General features: G+C 38.9%; 2 protein-coding genes across 5 annotated transcripts in view; one reads left to right on the top strand and one right to left on the bottom strand.

The window, feature by feature from the left end:
- glsb (glutaminase b) overlaps nt 1-10,487 on the top strand; it is a 32,121-nt gene extending 21,634 nt beyond the window's left edge. For all 3 annotated transcript variants that reach the window (XM_044012091.1, XM_044012081.1, XM_044012114.1), the window contains 4 exons: nt 7,242-7,303; nt 8,073-8,149; nt 8,762-8,825; nt 9,578-10,487. In XM_044012091.1, the coding sequence (XP_043868026.1) occupies nt 7,242-7,303; nt 8,073-8,149; nt 8,762-8,825; nt 9,578-9,725 (351 nt within the window). In that variant the 3' untranslated portion in view covers nt 9,726-10,487. The remainder of the gene's footprint in view (nt 1-7,241; nt 7,304-8,072; nt 8,150-8,761; nt 8,826-9,577) is intronic.
- A 2,111-nt stretch (nt 10,488-12,598) lies between these two features.
- LOC122758564 (signal transducer and activator of transcription 1-alpha/beta-like) lies at nt 12,599-25,791 on the bottom strand. 2 transcript variants are annotated; one of them, XM_044012822.1, is made up of 24 exons: nt 25,105-25,791; nt 24,035-24,159; nt 23,474-23,609; nt 23,283-23,378; nt 21,180-21,257; nt 21,009-21,087; nt 20,845-20,924; nt 20,062-20,213; nt 18,920-19,072; nt 18,747-18,839; nt 18,485-18,544; nt 18,354-18,383; nt 18,181-18,271; nt 18,054-18,095; nt 17,881-17,964; nt 17,141-17,242; nt 16,779-16,914; nt 16,505-16,542; nt 16,054-16,130; nt 15,823-15,962; nt 14,216-14,392; nt 13,997-14,060; nt 13,832-13,889; nt 12,599-13,748 (listed from the first exon to the last, which is right to left on the bottom strand). In XM_044012822.1, exons 2-24 carry the CDS (start codon nt 24,157-24,159, stop codon nt 13,593-13,595), a joined length of 2,247 nt encoding a protein of 748 aa, XP_043868757.1. In that variant the 5' UTR covers nt 25,105-25,791; the 3' UTR covers nt 12,599-13,592. The 2 variants fall into 2 exon arrangements, with proteins under 2 accessions (XP_043868757.1, XP_043868751.1); XM_044012816.1 differs by having other exon boundaries at nt 20,845-20,927; nt 25,105-25,790.
- Nucleotides 25,792-26,053: the final 262 nt, after the last annotated feature.

Here is a 26,053-nt window from a genome sequence, read left to right as displayed (position 1 = left end):
CTGTAGTACATTAACAAAGAGAACGATGTGTGTTTTTTGGACTACTAATGTAAACTTTTGCATCAAAGGAGAATATTGTTAGCGCGTGGCTTAGCTGTGAATGTAAGAGCAAAACTTTCGCTCTTCTGAAGGGATTTATTTTTTTAATATATTCTTTTCCCATAAGTGCTTGGAAAATCAGTTCTTCTCAGTGTATCGTGTCCGTGTGAATTACAGAAATACCTATAATGACGACGCAACACTATTTTTAATGAACGGGGGGAACGGCGACACCAAAAAAAAAACCCTGAAAACCTTCTTGAGTCACTGTCACTTTAATATTTCCACCCTCAGACAGACATGACCCTTGCCACTGAGATATGTGGGAACCAGTTGATATGCAAAAATGGTTGCAGGAGATTTTTTTGAGCGAATTTTGCACACACATGTATGTGCCGGAGTCAGTTTCAATAGTTAAATATTAAATTGTTTAACTTTTGAAATGTCAGCATGAGATGTTGTGTCCAGGTGCCTCTCACACCCGGCGTGGGCTGGGATTGGCTCCAGCTGCTCCAGCGATCCTTAAAAGGATATGACGGATAAATGGATGCTAGGGTTAAGTTGGTCGTTTTTTTTCATTCAACAGAAGCAGTAAAAATGTTGACCTAGAAAAAACGAGAGCAGCAATGGTAAACGGCGATGAGGGTTTGAGACTTACTTGACTTGATCATCCTCGTTCTCAGGAGGCACAGGCTTGATGTCCTCGCTGTAGCAATTTAAAGTGCTGACAAATGTGAGTGTGTGTGTGTGTGTGTTCATGTTTTTGTGACTACACTAAGTGTTACACCAGCTGTTTAGTTTTTTTTCTTGCTATGTCCTCAGGTCATTGATGATCTCTTGACTGCAGGCTTTGTCTTGGCTGCATTCCATAACCATCAAGGCATGTTTGCTCTGTGCAAAACATGCTTGCTGAAACAGGAAAGCCTCAGTCATAGCCATGTAGTTCTTATATGTATATAATATATATATATAACAAGCCCCTTACCCAGCGTCACCCCGGGTTGGCTCCCAACACAAGCCACACCCCCCACTACTGCAACCTTTTAAAATAAAAATAAAAATAATCACCTTTAGTGCAAGACATGTACACTCCATTTAAAAATGACTACTTTCAAAGGTACAGTGGTGATGTCACATGTTGCAGCTGTTTAGTCTTTTGTCACATTTGTGGGCTACTGTAAAAGCACAGAGGCACAATATGGTGGCCAACACAGAGCTGAGGTAATGAAAAACAACAATTAGTTTACTAAATAGTTTTACTAAAGCAGGGGCATCATTTTTAACATAAAAATAAATGCATAATATGCAATATTTTCCATTTCCTACATAAGATTCACTTTGGTGGAATAACACAACCTGGGATATGTCACTGAGTTTTTTGCTAGTTATTGTTAGTGTCATGTCACTTACTCCCTCTCGGCGCCTTAAGTGCCAAAAATGTCCCTGCTGTATAAACTGCAATTCAACGTTATGTTTCCCCTTAAATTAATAGATTTTTATTTAAGCAACATCAGTCCTGATCATTAGAAAGTACCAAAAAATGAAATTATAACATTTTTATTTTCTAAATAAGCGTCCACTGGACATTTATGATACCACCACCACTTGCTGGATTACCAGGAAAATCTATGTCATACAAAGAGGAATAGGTCAAAAATAAATAAATTAAGTATGAATTTGAGGCCAGGACCTCACAGTGAAAGCAAACTAGAACGGAATGTTTGATTTTATGTTCAAAAATAGGTTTAATTGTCGACGATTTATCTACCTGTAAGTAACGAAAATCTGGAAAAAGGGGCGTAAGGTTGCATGAGTTTTAAAAATGGGCAGTGCAGTTGTAATATGGGTGAAGGGGATTGATATATTCAGTGGGTTTAAAGGGTTGAATGGACTTTCAGAGAATTGTGGCTTTGTTTGTTAAAATGCTAAGAACATGTGTAGACCTCAAAGGTATCTTTGTAGTGCGGGCACAGAAATGTATGCATGTATGTATTTTATAGGCAAATTACAAAGTATACACGGCCGTGTTTGTGTGTACTACATATATATATTTATATCGAGATTTTGTGGGGACATTTTTGGTCTGGGACCTACAACTTGAAAGGGCTTTTTCTTTTAAGGTTATGATGATTATGGTTAAGGTAGCAAGCTGTGTCCTCACTTGTACTTGTAGTGTGTGTGTGTGTTTTTGAAGACGAAAACCTTCTCTGTACTGCAGCGTCAACTGTGTTCATAGTATCAGGGCAGGACATTCACCCAGTATTGTTTTTAAACTTCTCAGTGTTACTTTTCGAGTCAGTGTGTCACCTTCCATGCAATAATATGCCATATTGTTTTAACTTCTGAATATACACAGAAGCCGGCGTGCGAGTCCTTCCTCGGTTTGCGCGTGAGACGCTGTGTTGTGAACATTACACTTCAAACGTTCCATATTTCTATCATCTCCTGACAAGAAACAGAAAGCGTCGCAGACGAGCATAGTGTCGGCAGATGCCTTTCATGTTGCGTGTTGGTGATTGTACGGGGGAGCGGTGTTTTATCTGGTTGTCTTTCATTCAGTGTTGAAACTGAACAGGTGTGTGTGTGTGTGTGGTGTTAGACTTGAGCTTCAAGCTGCTGGAGGCAGTATTCGCTCCCTCCATCATTGTCCATGTTGTTTTAATGTCATGGACTTTTATTGTCATTATTGTTACGATGCACAAAGCATTGGAAAAGTCTCTGTCTTACTGCGGCAGTGTTTTCCTCACTATACAATAAGTTGAGTCGGGTCCGTTGGATACTTAACTAGTTCTATCCATGGATCTTCTTCCTCATCATTAGGTTCTGTAGAGCTCCGGACGCCATGTTGGCAGGAAAAGGCTCCTGGGAAATGAACGGCACCAGTGCTGGTTTGAAGCTTTGCTCTTCAGAAATCCACGGAGATCAAGTTAAACAATATCACCAAACCTGCCGAGACTCTCTGGAAATAAACGGAGTGGACGTGATTCCAGACCTGCAGCATTACGACATAGTCAACGTTGTGATGAACTTTCCCTCGTTTTACCCCAGAGTCGCAATAAGAGCACTTAAAATAAACTAAATATTTGTTGTTGGGATTATATAAATACATTGAAGTTGGCGTCCAGATTTGCAGTCATAGTGCAATGTATGTAACGCCTTACTGCATTCTGAGACACACTAAGGTTGCAACAAATTTAAATTGTCCATGGAAAATTAACAAGAATTGAAGTTTGGGGACTTGAATATAGTTGGTAAATAATATATTGGCATAATCTTTGGCTAAAACTGATCAGATTTGATATACAAAGCACATGACTTACTGCAGGGCTATTGAGGCCACGCCCCCTGCATGACATCACAGATGATTTCCTGATGAAACCTGAACTTTTATTGAAGCCACATATTTGAGCCCCAAGTAGTGATGAAATGTATGGTGTTAAAGTTTAACTAGCAACCATTAAATCAAAATGTGTTACAGTGGCTAACCAGCTATGCTAAAGATATTTAATAATAGTAAAATAGAGCATTCCATTTGTTCACCTAAATATCTGTATATAGATAGTTATAAATATCTATATACTTCATATAATATTACTATAGGACACAGATTCTATATAATATCCCAGAAAAAGTGCCATTTCCTGCCAAAATGGCGTTTGCTTTGGAGTTCAGCTACTGGAGCTCTAAAGGCTCAAACGTGACGATTAAATTGTGAATATTTAGTCAGACCGGTGGGTCCGCGTGCCCTTTTTCTTTCTTTTTTCTGTGTAAATAACAGTTTCCTCCCTGGCTGTTGTGCACTTCCTGCCAGAGCAGAGGAAACCCTATGTGCTGCTGCGAGAACAAGCAGCATCTTACAGTATCATGCTTTATGTTTCTAGGCCGTATTATGGATGCTTCTCTCACACTGAACAGATGTCGGGAGCTAAAATCCTAAGGATTATATAATCTCAATAGTTCTCTAACGCAGCAACACTGATGTGTGTGTATATGTATATGTATATGTATATGTATATATGTACGTACATACATGTATGTGTGTGTATATATATATTTCTTCATGAAAACAAAGTCAACCTTGTTATTGGTTCGTTATATTTTTCTTTATGATGCGTCACAGCAGCACAAACTAATTGTTTTTAAAAGACTAGGGACCAGACCAACAGTGTGACGCGAGATGACGGTCTCGACCTTCTTTGAGCCGATAATAGTCGCGTGTCTCTCATCTGTTCCTCTTCCCACTGTGGGAATCCCAATCAAACCTGCGGTTACTTGGCTTTCACGAGGGTCAATGAGCTTCACTGTTACTTGACGTTCACGCTTGACTTGTTCCTCGAAATGTGATTATTGTTCTGCAATCAAACTGAATTTCTTTTCTATCGTTTTTTTTGTTGTTTTTTTTTAAAGTTTAATTTCCATTGAAATCCCCACATTATTCTCATGTTTGTAATATCTCATTTTGTTTTTTATTTCTTTCTGGATTCTCCCTTTTTCTTCATGCATGCGCATTCTTGTATGATTTTTATGTTGCTGATGCTGATCATTATTATTATTGTTTGTTTTAATCTAGGGCTGCAACTCACAATTATTTCCATAATTGTTCAATCCGGTGGTTGTTTTGTGCATCAAAATGATTATGTTCTTAATGATTTCATTAAATGGATAAAAAAAAAACAGGAAATAGATGATTACTATTCATTTAGCAATCAATTAATTGTTGCAGCCCTATTTTTTTTTTTATCCAATGTAATCACTTTTAAGTTTGATTTCCTGTCATATTATCTTCATTCATGTTGATTTGTGTCATGGACATACATTTTTCTGTGTCATATACATTTGAAATATGGCCACCTTGGAACTGTATGGTTCTGTAATAGTTGTTTCACATTTTAAACACAACTTTTATTGCCATTTTGGGATCAAAAGGAAAACTGGAGAAAACATACAGTTCCAAGTTCATGATGTGATTGTCAAACTTTTCAACGTTTTTTTGTTTTCCTTTTGATTTCTTTTCTCTGTCCACATGTTTTATAATTCTGTGTGTAAATGTTTCCATAAAGTCGCCTCAGAGACACTCAGAGTTTGTCTTGACCTCCACAAATGCGCGACGTCGCGTCTCTGTATGGCTGTGATTAACCTGCAGACGTGTGACGGTGAACGTGTTGCCTTCGGTGTCCCATGTACAGTTTAAAGTCCAATAAAGATTACACTGGTATGTAACATGTCGTCCTCTGTGGCCACAGCTGTTCTTCAACAACAACAACCATCATCACCTCTCACGCTTGTTTTTTAGAGATCCTCCTGACTACTGAGTCGTGATAGTTATTCATATTCCTCTTATACCGGGGTCGACTAATTTAGTGGAGACATATGGTGGCGCTTTTTGCAATTTCTACCAATATTTATTCCCATTTCTCATCTAAACGCACGCACACTGAGTAAGTCGCCTGCCTAGTTTGAAGCCTGTCAAAAGACGGACCCACTTTTTAACCTCAAATCACAACTCTGATCAACACACGAGACTAGGATTTACCCTTAAACAGCCAAGCCTGAAAATGTCTTGCCCATTTTTCCAGAATAACTTTCAATATCTGCCAATTATTTACAATTTACTGCATGTTAAAATACTGTTTTAGCAATTTAAAATGAAGAAAAACGAGTTTTATTGAAAAAAAAACAACATTAATTTGTTAATTTCAATGTAAGTTTGAACAGTATGAAACATATTCTAAATACCATTTGTTATTCAAAAAATAGAAAACTGTATTGTACAGGCGTTTTTCCAACTCTTTCCTCTGGTGATTAAGACTGGGAACAAAGATCACACGGCGTTTGCTATAGTTTTCACAGGTTGTGACAGATGACACCTGTGAGGAAAACAAGGCCATAAATACTTGGTGTGAAACCGTAAAAGCTTTGTTTATGTTGGATCCTATAAATCATGTATAAAAAATACTGTAAATAGATAGATATCTAAATAAATATGACAGTGAGCAAACATTACATTGCTGGTGAAATCAATATTCTATAAAACGAAAAATAATTATAGAAAAATAATATGATTTATTATATAATTTCAGATTAGTAATGTAATAATGTGAGGTCTAATTTAACTTTAATTTTTTAGGTAGATCATGACGGAAATGCAAGATAAAATGTGTGCAGTAAATGAGGGATATTGGCTTTTTCAAAAGGTATTTGAAACTTAAATACAGAAAAATCCACACTTTCTTACCTATTTATAATATCTAATATCAGTTCGTTTGTTGTTTTTTGGTTTTAAGTAAAGGTTACGAGAAATTGCAATTAAATTTGAGCAGTTTAATGTTTAGATATGAAGAGTACACCAAATGACTTAAATCACCCCTTAATCATTCAATCAAAATGACTGTTTTTATCACATTTAAATATCTGGGAATATTTTCCTTTGACTCGACTCCGACTTGTTTGAGACTTGAAGGTTAAGACTCGAGATTTAAAGGTTAAGGCTCGAGAATTGAAGGTTAAGACTGGTTAAGACTTGAGACTTGAAGGTTAAGACTCGAGGTTTGAAGGTTAAGACTCGAGACTTGAAGGTTCAGACTCGAGGTTTGAAGGTTAAGACTCGAGATTTGAACTTGAAGGTTAAGACTCGAGACTTGAAGGTCAGATCAGAAATCTTTCCAGTTTTGCTCAAAGCAGCTGATTCGCTCCTGTGTGATGGTAAGTGTTGACCGATGTTGGCCTCTTCTGTCTTTATGAACCGTCACATTATACTGTTCATCCCCAGTGTGTGTCCCACCCTTAGTGTGATTGTCTACCCTGGTTGTCACGGTAAACCACCTTCAGATTGAACGGCAGTCTCCTGTTAATTTCTCTACGTGAGACGAGTTGGGAAGTGTCTCGTTTAGCGAAAATATCGGTTGCATTCCATTTTGTCCAAACGCCGCAAAGTGGACACTGGAGATAGTTAGCGAGTCACCTGCCGAGTGTGAAGCCTGATGGACAGATGGACAGACGGATGTCCTTCGAATTAATAGAGAGAGAAGTATTTGTCTCATTTCTTCCTCCGATGAGATGCTTTTTTTGTGAAAGTAACATAAGTTTAAATGTTCTCTCTGCTGCTGCTGATGATGATTCAGTGAACAGGTTGATGATTACGGTCCTCCTGCAAATGTCCTCTCTCTCTCTGTGTTTGTGTGTTCACTCGTGTCCACTCACAGGTCAAGTCTGTGATCAACCTGCTGTTTGCTGCCTACACAGGAGACGTGTCCGCACTGAGGAGGTGAACTGAACGACACCGCACACTCTCACCTCGTCTCTCACTCAGCACTTTGTGCTATCTCTTAATCACGGGGGGTGAATGTCAGTCACGCATGTGCTGGATGATTTCCTCTCTCGCTCTCTCTCTCTCTGATTTATGAGACACTTTTGGTCTATGGAGGCAGAAACGGGAACACTTCACATTTCTGTTGGATTTGAATCAATGTGTGTGTGTGTTATAGCGTGTTAATATTGTAGTGTTTGTCATTAATGTCATTAAAACGATCTCATAGATAGATATAAAGGTGGATGGATGGACAGTAGAGACAACCTTTATTTAACCCTGACAGATGGAGAGGCAGACTACACACGGATACAGAGAAAGACAGATAAACTTTAATTAATTAGATAATAGATGGATACTGTAGTTGCAAAGATTGTTTAATAGATGGAGATACAGAGATACCTTGATGGATAGATGGACAGATAGAGATGCACAGACAGATGATGGACGGATAGCCGGACAGATAAGAGATGCATAGATGATCGATAGATGGACAGATGGATGGAGATGGATGGACAGATAGAGTTGGACAGATGGACAGATCTTGGAGTTAATTCCATTTCTAAGGATCTTAGTAAACACATGCAGTTTGTCATAGTTCAGTAAAAACACCCGAGATTATGAAGCAGCAAATTAAATATGTGATGTTTCTAAGATTAGTGATGACAAATAAACTGACAGCTTAATTAATTACATCATCTACATGTGTGTGTGTGTGTGTGTTTAGGTTTGCACTTTCATCCATGGACATGGAGCAGAGGGACTACGACAGCAGGACAGCGCTCCATGTGGCAGCAGCTGAAGGTGACGTGTTTGTCTTCACTGTTGTTTCTCACTGTGTGACACTATAGCTGTCAATGGTTGGTGCTTTTTGTTATTTTACACAGGGTCGTACGGATAGTATGAAGCCGGACATTCATAAAAGAAATAAAACATTTGCAAGTAAATATAACATCTTCACACCAAGTTTCAAGAAATGGATGACTTCCTGTTGGGTTAAGGCCACGGTTACAGTCGACATTTTTTCTTCGTCTTGGTCTATCATGGAACTCAATTTTGCCTCTGTTTTCACCTTAGGGGGCGCTATAGAGACCTTGAGCAACGCACTATGCACTTATTGCATTTTCAAGAGTGTTTATGCACATTAACCCCCACGAAAATGACTGCAAAGCCACGGATAACGTCCATTTCGACCCCCGCCATTCCCGACTTGGCCCTAATGACTCAGTCAGTAGGAGAATCTGTCTCGTTTCACATGTAAACAAGTAAAAATCAGCACAACTACAGATGACTAAACTCGTGAAACGCGAGGAGAAACTTTACATGTTCTCCTCCTGTTACAACTGGCTCAGGAGGCGTGAGGTTGTCAGCCTGTGTCCACTCACGTGTCTCCTTCTACATCTGCTCCTTATTCAGGACACACAGAGGTGGTTCGCTTCCTGCTGGAGGCTTGTAAGGTGAACCCAGTTCCCAGAGACAGGTGAGTCCATTTAATCATTCATTGGTTCATTCATTCACCACAAGAGTTTTACATGAGGCCATTCCCTTTAGTCTTTAGTCTTTTAAGGGTGTAGGGAGTAAAATGTAGCATCAAAACAAGTTTAGCTTATCATGTGCTACATATATATATATATATATATATATTATTTGGGACTGGAACAATTGTTTGATTAATTGATTATTAAATTAATCTTTTTGGTCTTATGAACAAGTGTGCAACTACAAAAGAGAACAAAACATAAACTTAGTAGGTGCATTAATATACAAGCTGAGTAAGTTAGCTAGTAAGTTAACATTATGACTAGCGGCTAGCATGTGGATACGCTAACAACATAATTAAGTTACTATATCTAGTATGCTCGCAAGTGAACAAAAATAATTACTATTTTTAACATGCTGCGGAAATAATAAATATTTCAATACATAAAACAATGAAGTACTGCAACAAACAACTTACAGACTATGCAGTGTGGAGCTTTGACACAGACTTAAAAGGAGACTTAAAAACAAAAAAAGGATGGCCAACCAAAACCTTTCACAGAGCCTTAACTAGATGGTCAACAAAAAGGTTGGTGGCCAACTAAAGTCCAGGAGGTCCGTGACAGTCATTTTCTGACATTTTACAGACCAAACAAGTACTCAAGATTAATTGAGATAATAATCGCCAGATGAATCCGTGATGAAAATATGATTATTATGATATATAAATATATCACTGTTCCCTGTGTGCAGGTGGGGCAACACGCCCATGGATGAAGCGGTGCACTTCGGCCACCAGGACGTGATCACGTTCCTGCAGAACTACTACGCTGGACACTGTCCCCCTGCTGGTACTGATGAGAAGAGCAGCGGTGAGACGAGCCTGGACAGTCTGCTGTAGACGTGCTGCTGATGCACCACTCACTACTGCTGCTGCTCCTCTACACTTCTCTGGACTCACTTTGTCACACATTTCAAATCATAATGGTAACAATAATAATAATAATAATAATAATAGTAATGAATTAGTTTCTTGGCTTTTCCCCTCCTCACTCACCTGGAGGGCTTTTGCTTTCTCTGGCTGTTTCAAGCTCTTCTTCCTGGATTTCATGTGTGATCAGAGCACCAGAGCAGTACTCTCCAGGACCAGTGGTCTCAAACTCCCTTTGGTGAACTACTGTATGTAGAGAATATTTAAGTTTATTTATTTAAGACATGGACAGCATTTATAAATGCAATATACACAATTGTAGCCAAAGATAATGTCCACTGGACAGGTAGATTGTCCCTAAGGAATAAGAATAAGTTAAATAACACGAATGACAGATTTTTTGCAGAATTGTGACCTATAGGGAGACAAACACTTTTATTTTGAAAGGGTTTGCAATACCACGATGGAATATGGAGAATTTTAAACTCAAAAAGCCAGTTGATTTTTCACTTGACCAACCCTCCTGACCAGACTAGAAGTTCATTGGCCCCCTGGGTTATTTGAGTTTGAGGCCCCTGGTTTAACCACGATGTTTACAGGATATATAACCCACTGTCAAACTGTGTCATTACTGTAAACACATTAGTTTATTCTCCTCTCTACCTGCTATTATAAAGGTAAAATTAAATGTATTAGTTTTGTACGATAGTAAGGTGTGTGTGTGTGTGTGTGCGTGTGTGTGTGTAAATTATGGTATACATTATGATGTGTTTCTGTTTGTGTAAATGTAAACAAAGTAGAGGTCGACCGATGACAGGGTTTTTCTTAAGCTCAATTTTGAGGAATCGGAGCAGTTGCCACCACTTATTGAACAACCCACGCACTGGAAATGCAATATTATATAATATTTTCAATTTTAAAAAAAAGAAAAGTTTTGGGTGACAAAATTGTGCCAACAAATAAAAATAAAAATAAAAAGTCAGAATTCTGAGGTTAAAGTCAGAATTCTGATTTTTTTTATATAATCTCAAAATTTAGATTTTTAATTTAATCTCAGAATTCTGACTCTGATTCTTTTTTTCTTTCTTTCAATGTGGCACTAATACTCTTCCGTACAAATCAAGTTTGAGTGACTTTTGAGAACAAAAACACATCACGTGTAACAAAAATGGCAAAATGCAATGAATCGGCCTACCTCTAAGACAAAGTAGTATCATGTTCAGTGTGGAAATCTCTTTTATGCCCACGTCGTTCTGCTGAATGTTGTGAGGCGATAAGCAGCAGCAGCAGCAGCAGCAGCAGCTTTAACGTCAGCGACAGATTAATGTCCCAAAAAAGATTCAGAATTCACTCGCATTATAGAGGCAGTGTGTATTTATTTCACAGGAATCCCTTTGAATGTATATAATTCTATTTAGATAGAAGAGCGTGTTATTTGTTGTGTTTGTAATTAAGACATATTATTATAGGGGGTTTTATTTTTGCTGTAGTTCTATTTTTTTCAGGGTGTTTTCTTAGAGAACACACACTCACACAGGTATGTGTATACCGTCATGTATGTGTGTATATTGGTCTTGTTAAATGAACTATTTGACGGGCAAGAATGGTCATTTGTGGTGTTTTAAGTCTGGAGAGACAAAAGAAATAATAGAATCTGGTTAATTCAATCTATTTTCAAATTATTAAATACTTTTAAGTAAAAAAAAAAACAAAAACGCAACAACAACCAAGTTTTTAGCTCCTTTATTCTAAATTGGTGTCATGATTAAGAGGCCAATCTCAAAAGGAATTGGATCATTTTAAGGGGTTAATATTTTCTGATGTGGGATTATTTTTTACCCCATTAATTATGTTTAATCAGAGCATTTAAAGGACCACTTAAATGTTTGTTTTTGATATTTATAGATACATTTTCCACCATAAATGTTATTTTTTATTGTGAATCATATAGCATTATGTACCAAAACACAGGCTTTTATTTTCAAACTATGTAAAAAGTGTTGTCACTTGACTGCCCCCTACTGACCAGACTTGAAGCTCTTGTGGCCCCTCAGGGGCATTTTGAGTTTTTTTAGAGCCTTGGTTTTTAATGTCATTTCTGACACTTACTAACAACCATTTCTCTCATCAGGTAAACCATTAGTGACGCACGTTGCTTATGGAGCTGCTGTTTATTTATGTAAGTGCTAGTAAAAATCGAGCAGAAATAACAATATAAAAAAGTATAAAATGACGCATATTTCAGTCGGTGTGTTGGTAGTGTAGCAGTTGTGTGGTACTTTTCCGGTGTGGAAAACTTGCGTGTGGAGTTTTAGAGGAAGTTGACGTGTGAGTTTTCTCCCACATTCCTGAAACCTAGCAGTTGACCAATGAATGTTTTTTGTCCTAAAATAATAATAATAATAATAATAATAAAAATAATGATGACAATAACAACAAAATAACTGTTAATATCAGTACTGTGTGATGCGGTTCATGCTGCATTTTAGAAGTGGAAGGCATTCAAATGTTTATTTTATTAAACAAAGTAAAAAAGAAAAAAATCAATAAAAATCATCTGTAGTACAGCATTGTCTTTATTTCTTCATACCTGAGAGGAAATTACATTTCCCAACATGTTAATAACATTGCTTACACCTTGACATTTCATCTAAATCAGTGTCCCAAGACTGGGACGGGGCCCACACATAAGTCACGGGAGATTTTTGTGTGTCCCTAAACACAATTTGCAGAATTTTCTGTTATTTAGTTCATTTACAAAACATCTCTTTAAAAAAAACGACTTGTTCACCAAATCAAAACATTAGGTTTTTTTTGTTACATCGTGCACAAAATTTACAGACATTTTAATTTGGGTCATGATCGTTCACTGTCTTTAAAACTATGTGAAAACACTGATTAAAATCATCAATTTTGGGGGTAAAGTCTAGTTCACAAATTTTTAGCCCAGTCAGACATATGCAAATATGCAAAGACACAAACCCCAGCACACTGGAAACCAGAGTCAGCACCAGAGACCGGAGGCAGCACCGTGACGGTGAGATATACTATTACAGTACAAGCTGAGCAGGTGACCTCTCGACATGAAACTGAGCTTTAACTATTTCCCTGATCATGTCACTTCTCGTGTTTTGTCCTTTGTCCAAAAAAAGCACAAATACAATACTTTCATTAACGCGATCACACAGACAACACTGCTTCAGTTCCATGCTCAGAGGTCAACCCGGAGACTGGGGGAAAACGAGACGAATTAAAAAAAGGGGCTGCAACAAAGTCATCGACGACTAAATGAATCGGCATCTATTTCGATCATCGAATTGTCGGTTTAAGTCTTGACTAAATATCTAATTGTGATTGTGATGAATATCGAAAAATTATCTCTATGTGATTATTTCTGCAGCTCTGTGAGAAACAACGATCTTCTCTTCAGTCAGAATAACACTTGTATAGATTAAGACAATAATTAATCTAAAATTATATTTTGACGTACTTTGGCTTTAAGAAATATCACCATATTGCGACTATGATAAAATTGCGATGAATTCCTCAACCCCTAGAACACGTTTTACAAATTTTTCGTCTTTAGAAGTGAATAACTTTGGTTTTTGGAAACACAACAATCAATTCATTGAGAAAAGAATCAACCGATTTAATTAATTATGAAAACAATTGTTAGTTGCAGCCCTAAAATTAATCCCAATCTCCGTCACTCGCCACCAGCGTTTTATAAGTTACTCATAACAACTTTTTAAAAATAAATAGTTAATGTATTACTTGGTATCAAATGTAGTATGCTACATTACTGTGTTACTTTAGTGAGTAAAATCAAAATGTGACCTATATCATGTGACCTACATCAGCCGAACCACAAAAAGGGCTGCTGTGGCCAGGAAGGTTGACCTGAGTTGGTGGTGGAGACATCAAGATGAGAGGAGATCCGGGTAAATCGAGGAGATCACTGAAGAGATCCTGAAACAGCTGATCGTTCTCGGCCTACAAGTCAAAACAAACGTCGTTGGGATGAGAAACGTGAGAAGTTTCTTCTTGTTTTAAAAGGGCAGAAAACGTCTACCCACACAGTTGTCCCAGTCGACTTCCATGTTCTGAGGTGGAGATGAAGGTGGTGTCGGATAGCTGTGCATGAAAACAACAACAACAACATCAACGTTTTTTGTGCAGCAGGAAACAAAAAACATACGGAAGTCAAATGTGAGCGAAGCAAATGTCACAATGTAACTTACACTGAGAAAGGGACCAGTTTTCTGTCTATGTAACCAGTAACGTCCTTTTTAGGGGCCAACTTTTCTGTAAAAACAAAGGTGTTTAGACAATGTTAAAGTAAGTGCATGATGTATAAATAACCAGTCACCTCTGTAAAAGAACACATTAAAAACAACCCCTGTCTTTTTTGCACTGAAATTAAATGTTCTTGAGAGTGGAAGTCAAACATGACACAGTACCAGCGCTGTAGTAGCGTCCAAAAGCGGCGTCCCTCTGGATGTCTGGGTAAAGATAGCACAGAGGATTCCTGGTCCTGTTCCCCTGTTCTCTCATACTGTAGAGGTAAATGATGTCTGGCAGAGACAAGGCCAACAGATCCCTCTTGGTGTAAGGCTCCACTGCGTGCACGCGGGACTCTGTAGAGGAACCAGAGATGAAGAGAGGTGAGCAAACAAGCTTCCAAGGCTGTGTTCAGGCTGTAGTTTGTGCTTTTCCTCCCTGTCCTCACTCTCTCTGTCCTCATTGCAGGTACCTGGGACTCCTAAGCTGCAGGATCCACATCCAGTTGTGAGTCTCTTCTTCTTATCATTATTATTATTATTAGAATAACTAGTAGCACTATTGTCAGTATTGCAACAACTAAAACTAAAAACCATCCTGACTGATGTTAACTGTCTTCTGTCTCTTCCCCCTTTTTGTCCCCCACCTCTCCTCTGTCCCCCATCTTTGAGTCCGGTTCTGTCAAAGATTTCTTCCTGTTAAAAGTGAGTTTGTTTTCTTATTTTCTCCTCCCTTTATAATATTGTATTATATTGTATTGTAAGTGCCTTGAGATACTGTATGTAGTGATTTGGCATTTTCTCAAATCACACTGCATGTGATCAAATTGGATTTTGTGTGTCCAGACATAGCCAGCCTGTCTGCATGGGTTGTGTGACAGACTGACAGACACAAAGGCAGGAGGAAGAGATAAAGTTGCGAGCGTCGTGTTACAATAACACTGCCAAATTGAGGAAACGTAGCAGCTTCTGGGGAACGACAGTCAAGAGAAAACAAAATGCTTAAACATGTGCCAAAAAACCATCCGCGGTGAGGGGAAAGGCCAAAATAGTGATCTCACTGAGGATATGGCGCCACCTTGTGGAATGTTTACAATGACAACACAAACCAAATGAAAATATAATGAAGTATATATTGGTGGGATGTGTAAGTTTGAATCATTCTGATCCAAATCTTACCATATAATTACAACCAGTGATTATTTTCTTGATTACAAATGAGTCACAACCTGTTTGGCTTCTCAAAAAACAATTAAACATAAGAACGAGCCGAGTCTTTTGAACGGCTCTGTGAGAGGAATGCGCTCCTCAAGGTCGGGCTCCCTGTTAAGAGCCATAAATCCAAGCTCGACAACTCTGGTGTTCTGCTGTAGTGTGTGTGTGTCGCCTTAAGAGAAGAAGCAGAAGAAAGAACTTGAAGTCTGTTGTGAGAAACCGGATAAGATAAACATCTCAAACATAAACATATGACTCTGATTTGTTTTCGGTTTTATTTTTCGTTTTTTCTATCCAGACATTCAAAACGAATCTGGATAAAACGTGGACGTGCAAAACACACATTTTCTTCTGCTCTGAAAGATCTAATCACAAGTGAACAGCGCTAAGTTTGACAGCGATCACCTGAGATTATATCTCACATCCTCCAATTATATGCAAATACACCATTAGTTACAGCCCTAGCACTTTATACAAACACCATGGTACAGTCGCCCCCTGGTGGCTATTCAACCTCTTACGTACTTATGTTCACTTTATTAAAAAACCACACATTTATGTTAGAAACATACCACCGTTGGTGTGTTCAACCCAGCTGAAGGTAATGGCCCCATCTTTGATGCTCTCGCTGAAGCGCAGCAGAAAAGTCCCGGATTGTTTTTCCTGCAACAGGACCTGTGTTGTCTTCCTGCTCACAAACCCCATGATGTACCTGGCACATGTAGACAAGGGTCACATGACGTAAGATAGTACAGTTTTACAGAGATTTTAGAGTGTTAACAGGAAAAAAAGATGCAAGTTACCCATCCCGCCAAAAATCCGCCAAGTGTCTTTTAATCAAATCCAAGATTCCATCGATCCAAATCCAGGTGCTGTCATTCTGGTACACAAGAAAGCAAAAAGACTTCCTGAGAGGAGAAGAGTCATAACACACATACACAAGTATGGACATGTAGTAATTTACATTATGGGAGCTTGATTTTTGTCCCCATAAGGAAGACAAGTCCCCATCATGTGACTGTGAAGACATATTTAGGTCCCCACAACATAAGGAATACCAGGTACACACACCTAACCCTAATCTAACTTAAACCTAATTCTAACCCTAACCCTAAAACCAGGTCTTAACCACCAAAAAGGCCTTTAAAGGTGTCAGGACCAGCCAAAATGTCCTCACTCCTCACTGATTTCTTCAGGGATTAAAATCTCATTCTTAAACGAGGGAATGATGAACTGAACTTGCTCAACATTTACCTTGAACTTGCTCCAGTGAACAAGACCATCAGGATTATCTGAGAAGGAACACAGTCACAGGAAAGTGTCACATTGGTAAGCTGAGTTTGAGAAATGTATGCAAATATACTCAAAGTGACAGAAATATTCTAGATTAAGACATAAAGAGTCTGTAGAAGACACTGTAGATAAGCAATAATCAGATTAAAACATACATCCTGACCGTAACTGGACATATTTGTGAGTCAATTTAAACAATGGTTCCGTGAGAATTTGAAAGCAGTGAAATACTCACCCACAATCTTTTCCCTGAGCATTAAGAGCTGGTTTTCATCGAGTTCGCGTTGGCCGACAGATAAAAACTGCCAGCTCAGGACCTGCGACAGCTGCTGCCAGGTGAGAGGAGGAGGGTCGACAAACAACAGCAGGTTCTAAAAAAAACAAAAAACAAACAAAGGAGCTGAACTCGTGTTTTTCCTGCAGTGATAAAAGACACAGAGCCAGCAAAGTGACCCGGACGGTGGACTCAACACATTCAGCAATGAATAAATGCAGAGAAATCACTAAAATGTATAATACACAAGGGAATGGACCAGAAGTATGAAGACCAGCAGATCCCTGTTCACATTTGTTTGTGTTGAGGTGTGATGGTGTTACCCGCGGTTCGCTGGTGGACAGCAAGTTGTACCACATGACAGAGGCCCAGGCAGCGGGAATCTGAGCTGTGGAGGAGATGACGACCACAGGCAGCGAGCAGGCCTGTGCCAACACAAGAGGGCACCAGTCAATGAATGCTGTGTTCCCATAATGGCGCGGTTCCGTTTGGTACAGTACGGTACAGTTTGGATTGGTAAAACCTTGTGTCGGGCTTGTGTTTCGACTGAAAACAGTATCTTTACTTGGCTGCGCGCAGCGTGACGTTGTGCCGTTTCAACGACAAAGATGTGGCTGTTTGTCTCAACAAGACGTAAAGCTTTGTATGAGAATAGTCTGCATGCTTTGCCTGGATTTCGGCGAGTGGCGACCGGCATCACAAACCCTGCCGCTCTCCAGTGACTGTCAGAAGGAGTCTGTGCTCCGGTCATGGAGGAAGTACTGAACAAATACAAACAACAAACAACAGCTTTACAAGTCAATAGTCACTCGTTTTTGTGCGTGTGTCGCATGTAAACAAAGTCACCACAGTTTCATGCAGCTGTGCAGTGATGACTCCGCCCACGTTGAGTAGGTACTTTTTTTTGTAGTGGAGATGCAACCTAAACCGCGTCGTAGTGGAAAATATGTACCGTACTGTACCAAACTGAACCGTTCCCCTCACACGGCTTATCTTCCGCCAGTGTTTGAAGTTTGGCATTTGGACAACAATGACACTGAAATGTGCCTCGCTGCTCACTCACCTCTATGTCACAATTCACTCCAGCGTATCGAAACCTTGTCAGGAACTTAATGAAGTGGAGTTCTTCGATGACTCCCAGATGAATCTAATGAAGGCAGCAAAAGACACTCAAACCTCCTCAAATGGGAGAATTAAAAAAATAAAACGTGAGAATCACACAGAATTCTCTCTTACCTCAGACGATCCTTTGGTTCTTGCTTTGTTTTCCTTGAGTGACTGAAAGGCATATTTTAAAGTAAACCTACATGATTGAATAATAATAATAATCATAGTAATATTTAAAAGCAGCACTTTTTCCTACCATGTGTGCAAACTCTGCCACCAGACCTTCATTGGGAGAGTCCACATCCATCACCTTACTATTGTCCCTGTTGAAATCAAACTGCCGGAAGCTAAAAAATAAAAAAAAAACACCATGAATCACCAATCAATCCACATGACTGAGAATGAGATTCAGGAAGCTTTTATACCTACCAATTCATGATCATGGTTTCTTCGACACCCCTTAATTTCAGGGAAAAGGGGACACAGAAAGATTGATCAGAGAAAAATAAACCACGTTTTAAAAGGGAAGATTGTGTTTATGAAGGTGTTTCTTGACTTACTTGTCAAAAACGGGTTTGACTTTGAGCAGGCACTTGAATTCAGGCAGGTTTGCCAAAAACCTAAGAGGATGACAAGTGCTTGATAAAGAACATTTCCAGCTACAAAGTATTTGTGCTACGTCAGAGTCGTGTCACTGTCCAAGTAAGGACAAAAATCTAAGGAGTCAAACAAAACCTTGACAGAGCGGAAGTGACTCCTCAGTAGAAAATGATTTAATTAACCCTAAAACTTCTTACAATGTTGTGTTAAGTTCAGTGTCACCTGACTGTCGCTGTAAACCGCACTCCCGTCTTCAGGATAAGAGGTCGCTGTGGTATACTTGACATGATGGGTTGTTTCTCAACAACGAGGGCACTGCAACGCAAATGCACACATCAGAAATGTGTGCAGTGTACAGTAACATAACAAAGACGAGTCCAGGCGCCATGTCTCACTTTTCAAGAAGCTTTGTGAGCAAGGACAGAGCAAACGTCTCGGTGTCTGCAGGGGGGCTGGAGGCATCGTGGCTGTTGTACTTCTTGTTCTGGTCTTCTAGTTTTTGCAGCAGTTGTCGCACCTGTATTAGCACTTCTGCCACAGCTGTGAACCTGCACATGACAACACAAGCGCACACACAGGCAAACTTAAGCACTCTGACCTGCCTTGTGTAGGAATGGAGCATTAGAAATAAACTTGCCTTGCCTTATTTTACAGATTTTACGAACACCGATCAACATTTTTTAAGGTTTTCTGATATTTTATGGACCAAACGATTAATCGAGAAAATAATCGACAGATTTATCGATTATGAAAATAATCGCTAGCTGATTGCATGGCGTACTCCCTGCTACTAGAACCTCATGAGGGGCAGAAACACCCTTTGTAGTTGTGTTTCCATTACTGATTTTTTTTTAAAAATAAAATACAATTGCTACTTGCAGGCGTTTCCATTGAAGCATAATTCTAGTCTCGCAACATCCCTTTTTTCCTTATTAAATCTTGTCCCGCGAGACTCCACTTTGAGGAAGATGGCTGAAAGCATTTTTCTGCGCTTCCATGGTTTTGGAACAGCGGTCTCGATTGCCACCACTGCTGTTGCTGTGATTGTTTTCAACAGAAGACAAAGGCCCTCGTTTAAATGCGAAAAACAAGTGTGTCCATTACACTTCATCAATAAAGTTTTATACAGACATGTCTGAAAAACTACCTCATGACAGTATAAAAAGTGTTTTTACAAGAGGTTTGAGAGGTTTTGCACATTTCTAAGGGTAATGGAAAGACAACTAGTGAAAACATGGCTGCCAGAAGACACATGGATAAAAAAAAAGAGATTTTAACCACTTTAACAAAGCTGCTTTATGTCAATGTCAGACTGTCTTTCCCAACAAGAAACAAAAAGTTTGTGTCACTCTGTAAACTGCTCACGACCCAAACCAAATTTCATAGAAAAAAAATCAGTGATTTTTCCATCACTGGACACAGGAGTTATAGATCTACTGCCATCTCTGGGCACAGGGGGCGCACCAAGCACAGTATGTGTTATCCAACTCCATCACTTTGAACATTGTCGCGTGGTAGCGGGCTGGTACGTTCTTACCACTTCTGGAGGTGGTCCAGACTCGTGTCCACTGGACCTCCGATGCAGGCCATCTGCTGTCTGCGCTTCCACTCGGGCACCTCGACATCAGTGAGCACTGCCACAATCTGGTCTGCCTGCTGTAAAATCTTCCATATATCCACAAGCACCATCTGTAGCCACAGAACAAAAGCATTACACACGTGGTGCGGATGCTGACGCTGCAGAGACTGTTGTTGTTTTTGAAAACAGGAGTGCATGGTTTGGACTTCAATGTTCATTTTTTTTTTTTATCCACCTTATTCTGAAATCATAAATTGCAATAAGCAACTGATTCCCAGAGGCTAAGAACAGAGGCCAATGTTAAGCCAATAATTATCAGACACTTTTTGTTGAACATTAATTCTAATTGGACTGGAATTTGTTTCTGGTTCCCTGTTTTCCTTGTTTCCTGCTTTATTTTGCACTTCTTCCTTGTGTGTGTACCTTGTTAAGTTTGACTTCCTGTCCTGTCTTTCCCTTTTCTCTGTCCCACCCTGATGTGATTCACCTGTGTCTGATTGTCCCTGCCTCCCTAGACTCTAGAGTATTTAGTCTTATTTTGGTTCATTTTCTTTGTTTGTTGTTTCAGGTCACATTTCACGTTTACTCTGTTTCTGCAACCTGCCTTTGAGTACTACCAATTTTGTTTTACACTACTGAAATGCAGTTATACTGATGAAAATAGAAGAATGCTGAATTTCTGAGGAGTGAAAAGAAACGTATTGAATGTTTTAGAAATAATTGAAGATGAATTGATAGTACCTGCTTTGTTTGTATGATAAAACTGGCCTGCTGCAGACACCTCTCTCTCACAGTGGCATGGGCCAATCCGACACACTGCTCTGCTGGAAATGACAATGAGGGCAACATGAGAGCGTGAACTCACATTATACGCGTCATCTGTTTCTTCACGTCTCCTCTCATACCTTTGCTTTGCCAGCTCTTCTCTATGTAGTCATAGTTTTCATACAGGACCTCCAGTGACTTTGTTTCCTTCTTTATCTCCTGCGTTGATGTTTGCACATTTAAAAACAATTAATGAATAATTAGGTATGTTTAACCACTGTGACATCAGGAGAAAGACCGAGTGAGTTTACCAAAGTCTGTCTCTGGAGATCATGCACTCTGTTGTCCAACACTTTCCATTTTTCTTCCACAGCTGAAATTCCACAATCCTGATACAAACAAAGAGAGTTCTGTTACTTTTTTTTTTTACATGATGAGACGTCCATAAATATCAATCCAAACTAGGGCTGCTCCGATTATTCGATTAATCCATCACTAATTTATTTTTCTATTTTGAATTTGTCAATAATAAAAAAAAGCTATGAGATATATTTTTCAGCTCCTTTAACCCTCGGGTCGTGTTCATCTCCCGCCTCTTACTTTAGTGTTCCCGGTCAAAATTGACCGGTCTGTTTTAACTGCTCTTAAATTACGACAAAAAAACATTTTTCACCACAAATGTATTCAATATACTCTTTAGCTGTGAACAATGTTGCAAAGTACTGTTTAACTTGAATTTACAGCATTAGACATAAAATAACTGAAGTGAAAATACAAATCGGCACTGAAAATATATTACAAAATGAACATGTAATGGAAAAAATAAATGGAAAACCAAAGACAAAACTCAGCATGAAGGTGTGTGTGTGTGTGTGTGTGTGTGTATTCATGCACATGACTGGCATGTGACACTCAGGTCAGAGTGGGCCTTGCAAACAATATTGATATTGATATTGCAAACAATATTGTGATATTATGCCCTTGGAGACCGGTTGTCATGTCCAGCACAACACATAGTTGCCCGGAATATAGGCCTGCCAGACTCTGCATCCCACAGACTTCTTGTAGCCTCATTGTTTGATCGATATAATCTTCCTAAAATCAACAGACCTATGTAGGCTTGGAGTTCTACCAGGTCAATTTCTTTCCAGGTGTCCCCAAACACACGCTTCCCTTCCAGGTTTGTCATTTCGAGTATAATTCCCTCAATGGACTCTAGTAAAAAGAGTTGGAAGCTGGACTTGATGTCATCGACACGAGATATTGCATATCGTGTTGGCCCTGGCGTCATCTTTATGACATTTTCCACTCCAGCTCTACTTCCTCTGTCCCGGGGGGATGAAGACCAGAGCAAGTCTCCACTTTTGGACTGGACTGACTCTCTTTAGGTGCCTGTTCTTCAGGTGCCTCTCCCTCTTCATCTGTTGACTGGGCAATCTCCTCATAGTTTGGATCCAAATCAGTGTTGTCTTCCACTTCGGAGACATCCTCCTCTATCTCTGGATCTATTTCAGTGCCCTCTTCATCGTGTCCAAAAAGCTGGACGAGAACCTCTTCCACAGAGAACCTCTTGGTCAGTCGCCTACTCATTGTGCTCCGAGTAAAAGGAGTGCAAGGCAAACATCAAGCTACTGTATAGAGGGGTCTGTGTGAAAATGATACATTGTTTCATCTGGAAGTTGGTTCACGTGGAAGGATCGGCACATAAGCACGGGAACGAGATGTGAACCCGCAAAAGACATTGTTCAGTCTGAAATGTGTGCGTGAGTGAGTGAGCGAGTGAGTGAGTGAATGAGTGAGTGAGTTGGGGTGGTGTGTATGGGGATGTTTTCTGTCTGATGGATGAATATAGCCTGGATTCCCATTCATTTCCTATGACGGTCACTTTTGACCGGGAACACCACAGGTGTAACAAAGTTGATTAAAACACTCAAAATTCAATGAAAGAGGTGATCGTCACTTTTTATATGTTCAATTGCATTGTGTGGAGGATATCATGAGGCCTTGAGGCAATCGGATGTAAAACACAATATTTATGAGTGTTTTAAGTTTAAATCGGTCAGATTTGTCCCGAACACGACCCGAGGGTTAATGTGAATATTTTTAAAACCATTTTGTTTGTGGACAAAACAAGACATTTCAGAACATCTTCATTTCCAGGCTTGGGAAAGACCAATCAACATTTTACGAAACAAGTACTCGCATAATCTAGAAAATTAACTCCAGATTAATTGACGACGAAAATAATAGTTAATTGGGGCTTGAATTCAGACATTTACTGGAAATTGTCACGTAGCGGGCCCTGGTTAAATTTCCAGAAAGTTGAGTTTTCCCACTGTTGAACATGTCTGACCCATTTCTATGTCATTTACTCTGGAAAATGTCAACATATGACGTTTTATCATCCACTTTACCTGTTTCTGGGAGGCTAAAGCCAGGACTTTCCTTTCCTCCTGTAGACATTCAGAGAGGATCATGGCCAGGTGCAGTGGCTTGTCTTGAAAGTGTTTCTGAGTAAAAAGGAAAAAAAGAATACTGCCACTATCATCCAAAATGCAAATATGCCTCGCAATGTTGGGTCCATATAACAAGTTGACCTCCCTACCACCAAGTAGTCGCTCATCCCCGGAAAATCCGGTCCCTGCAGAATGTTGCTCTCCTGGACAGAACGATGTTCCAAATGCATGAGGAGATTCTTGAAACAAGCCCTCGCTTTGTTTTCATCCACAGCTATAGAGTCCCTAAAGAGAGAAAATCAGCATTTCATTAAAGGGTAATAAAGGGTTTCGGCATCTTAAATGAGCTGAATGAGGACTCACTTCATAAAACATTAGTAAAAATGATTGCAAATTAACAAGTAATTGTATCTCAATGGGATTTTTACATCAAGCAATTACAAAAGAGAATATTTGCAATCATTTTCTCCACTGTAAAATGTTGTTTTTAATCAAACATGCATAATCTGTAATATTATTGAATAATATTAGGTGTAACAGAAAAGGATATGAACTATTCAGAAGGATAAAGGATAAAAAAGTACCCACAAATGCTGTATTTACCACTCTCCTTTGTGGACCGTGTGCGTGTGCATAATATCTGTTATTAAACTTCACAAGTAAAAGCAGAGTGAAAGGCTGACATAATGTTGCATGTCTTGTTCTCTCACCAGTCCTGGCCCTCGATGAAGAAGCACAGGCAGTGACGGATGTGTCTGGGGAATTTTGTCTCGTAGAGATTGCTCAACTGGCCCTGGAGTAAATTCAGCCTCAGCAGTTCCTCCCACTGGGCCATCTGTAAGAACACACACACACACATACTGTATGTATCAACTTTACTACAGGTATTTCACTGTCTTAGGTTCTAAAGCTATAACAGCATTTAGGTGACAATATCACTCTACATGTGTCACATACTACTGCATTACATTTCTGTTTGGACTATTTGTCTAGGACATTTCCTGGCATGAAGTAGTCCTCATAGAGACCAAAACCTGGTCCTACTGAGGCAGAACGTCATTACTGAGGAACTACATAAACCTTACCACTATTCACATCTTAGGCATTAACTGGTTACAGTTAAGGTCATACTTTCTGTGAATGTCTACTTAAAAATAAAGAAACCATTTTGTATATATGACCTTTATAATAATAATAATAATAATGCATTTTATTTGTAATGTACTTTATATTGAACAAACAATCTCAAAGTGCTACATACATCAAAATAAAAAAATAAAATAAAAAATAAAAAATATGGTCATATATTACTCTGAAATTGCCATAATGGAGTTTGTATGTGTAAGTAATGCATAGAAGAAAAACATGTTCATATATTTCACACATATATAGTGCTTAATTCACATTTACAGTATGAGACCACCTTTCACAAAAACAAGAAAACATAGAAAATTACTGTATGTCATATATATTTATACAGTACAGTACAGTAGGCTTTTACTAGGCTGACTAAATTAATGGAAGTCAATGTAGTACGTATAAATTGCCTAAAACTAAATTTCTCTGTTCCTTCAAGACTCTGGAGTTATGTGATTAGTTAGTTGGCTAGTTAGTTAGTTAGTTTATTACATCAACAACTGGTTAAATACAACCGTTCATTTCTGTTTTTGACTTACATTACAGCACGAAAAACGAAACCTAGCAATAACTAAGCCAAAACTAAGTTTAAAAAAAAGCTTTTTTCCTCTGTCCACATGTAGACAACAACACAGTGGCTCACCTTTATGTCTGTCCTCTGTTAAATAATCAGAAATGTAAAGTTAATCCACACAAATCACTGCTCTGCGTGTTGTTCTCTGCGTTGACATCAAATACAGTACAACCCCTCTCTCGAGGGCAGGTTGGGTTATATACCGTCGCACGCACACGTAACCACGTGATTCTCGAGAAATGGGCCCAGTGAGTGTCGTCAAGTTAACTTGTCTTTACACCGTCTTCATTTCCGTCTTCAAGAGAAAGTGGTGTAGTTACACCATGTGTTACACTTGTTTGTTCCACAGTTCTTCTCAGTGTTTTCCGGCTATTGTTAAATACAGAAATCGGTGTAAACGAACCACGGAGCGACTCCAGCTTTTAGTGGTTATAAAATCATAGTCTTGAATTAAAGTCTTAAAAACGTCTTAAAACACACACACACACACTTTCTCATTTCCTTATGTAACTGCCCTGGTTGTCAAATCAAACAATCATTAAAACAGGAAACGCATGTTTTAACAATTACCTCATGTCTTGTACAGAATGCAACGATGATGACACCTGTGAATTCAAAATGGCCACCCTGAAGATACCAAAGTTTACATTTAAAATAACGTGGGGGCCCATTGAGTGTCTAGTTTGGTCAGTAGGTCAAAAGGGGAAAGAAGTCTAACTTTTTGAGAAAAAGACATCAAAATGACAATATTTACGATTATATTTCACATAATTTAGAAATAAAAGTGTTTTTTTTTGACATGGAAGGAAAAATAATTGTCAGTATAAACACGTATATGATGCAAAATGACTCTTAATGAATCAAAAACACAAAACATAGAAATAATTCATAACAACTTGATATTCAGTGGCAGGCTGCATGAACTTGATTGGGGTGGGGGGCTACATGTGGCCCATAGGAAATTTTGAGGCAGCACTAACCATTATTTTGATTCCAAATGCATCTTTGACAAACTTTT

The sequence above is a fragment of the Solea senegalensis genome, linkage group LG2, assembly GCF_019176455.1.
Source record: "Solea senegalensis isolate Sse05_10M linkage group LG2, IFAPA_SoseM_1, whole genome shotgun sequence".
Classification (NCBI taxonomy): domain Eukaryota; kingdom Metazoa; phylum Chordata; class Actinopteri; order Pleuronectiformes; family Soleidae; genus Solea; species Solea senegalensis.
Note: the sequence above shows the minus strand (reverse complement) of the source record. Positions and strands in the feature narration are given on the sequence as shown.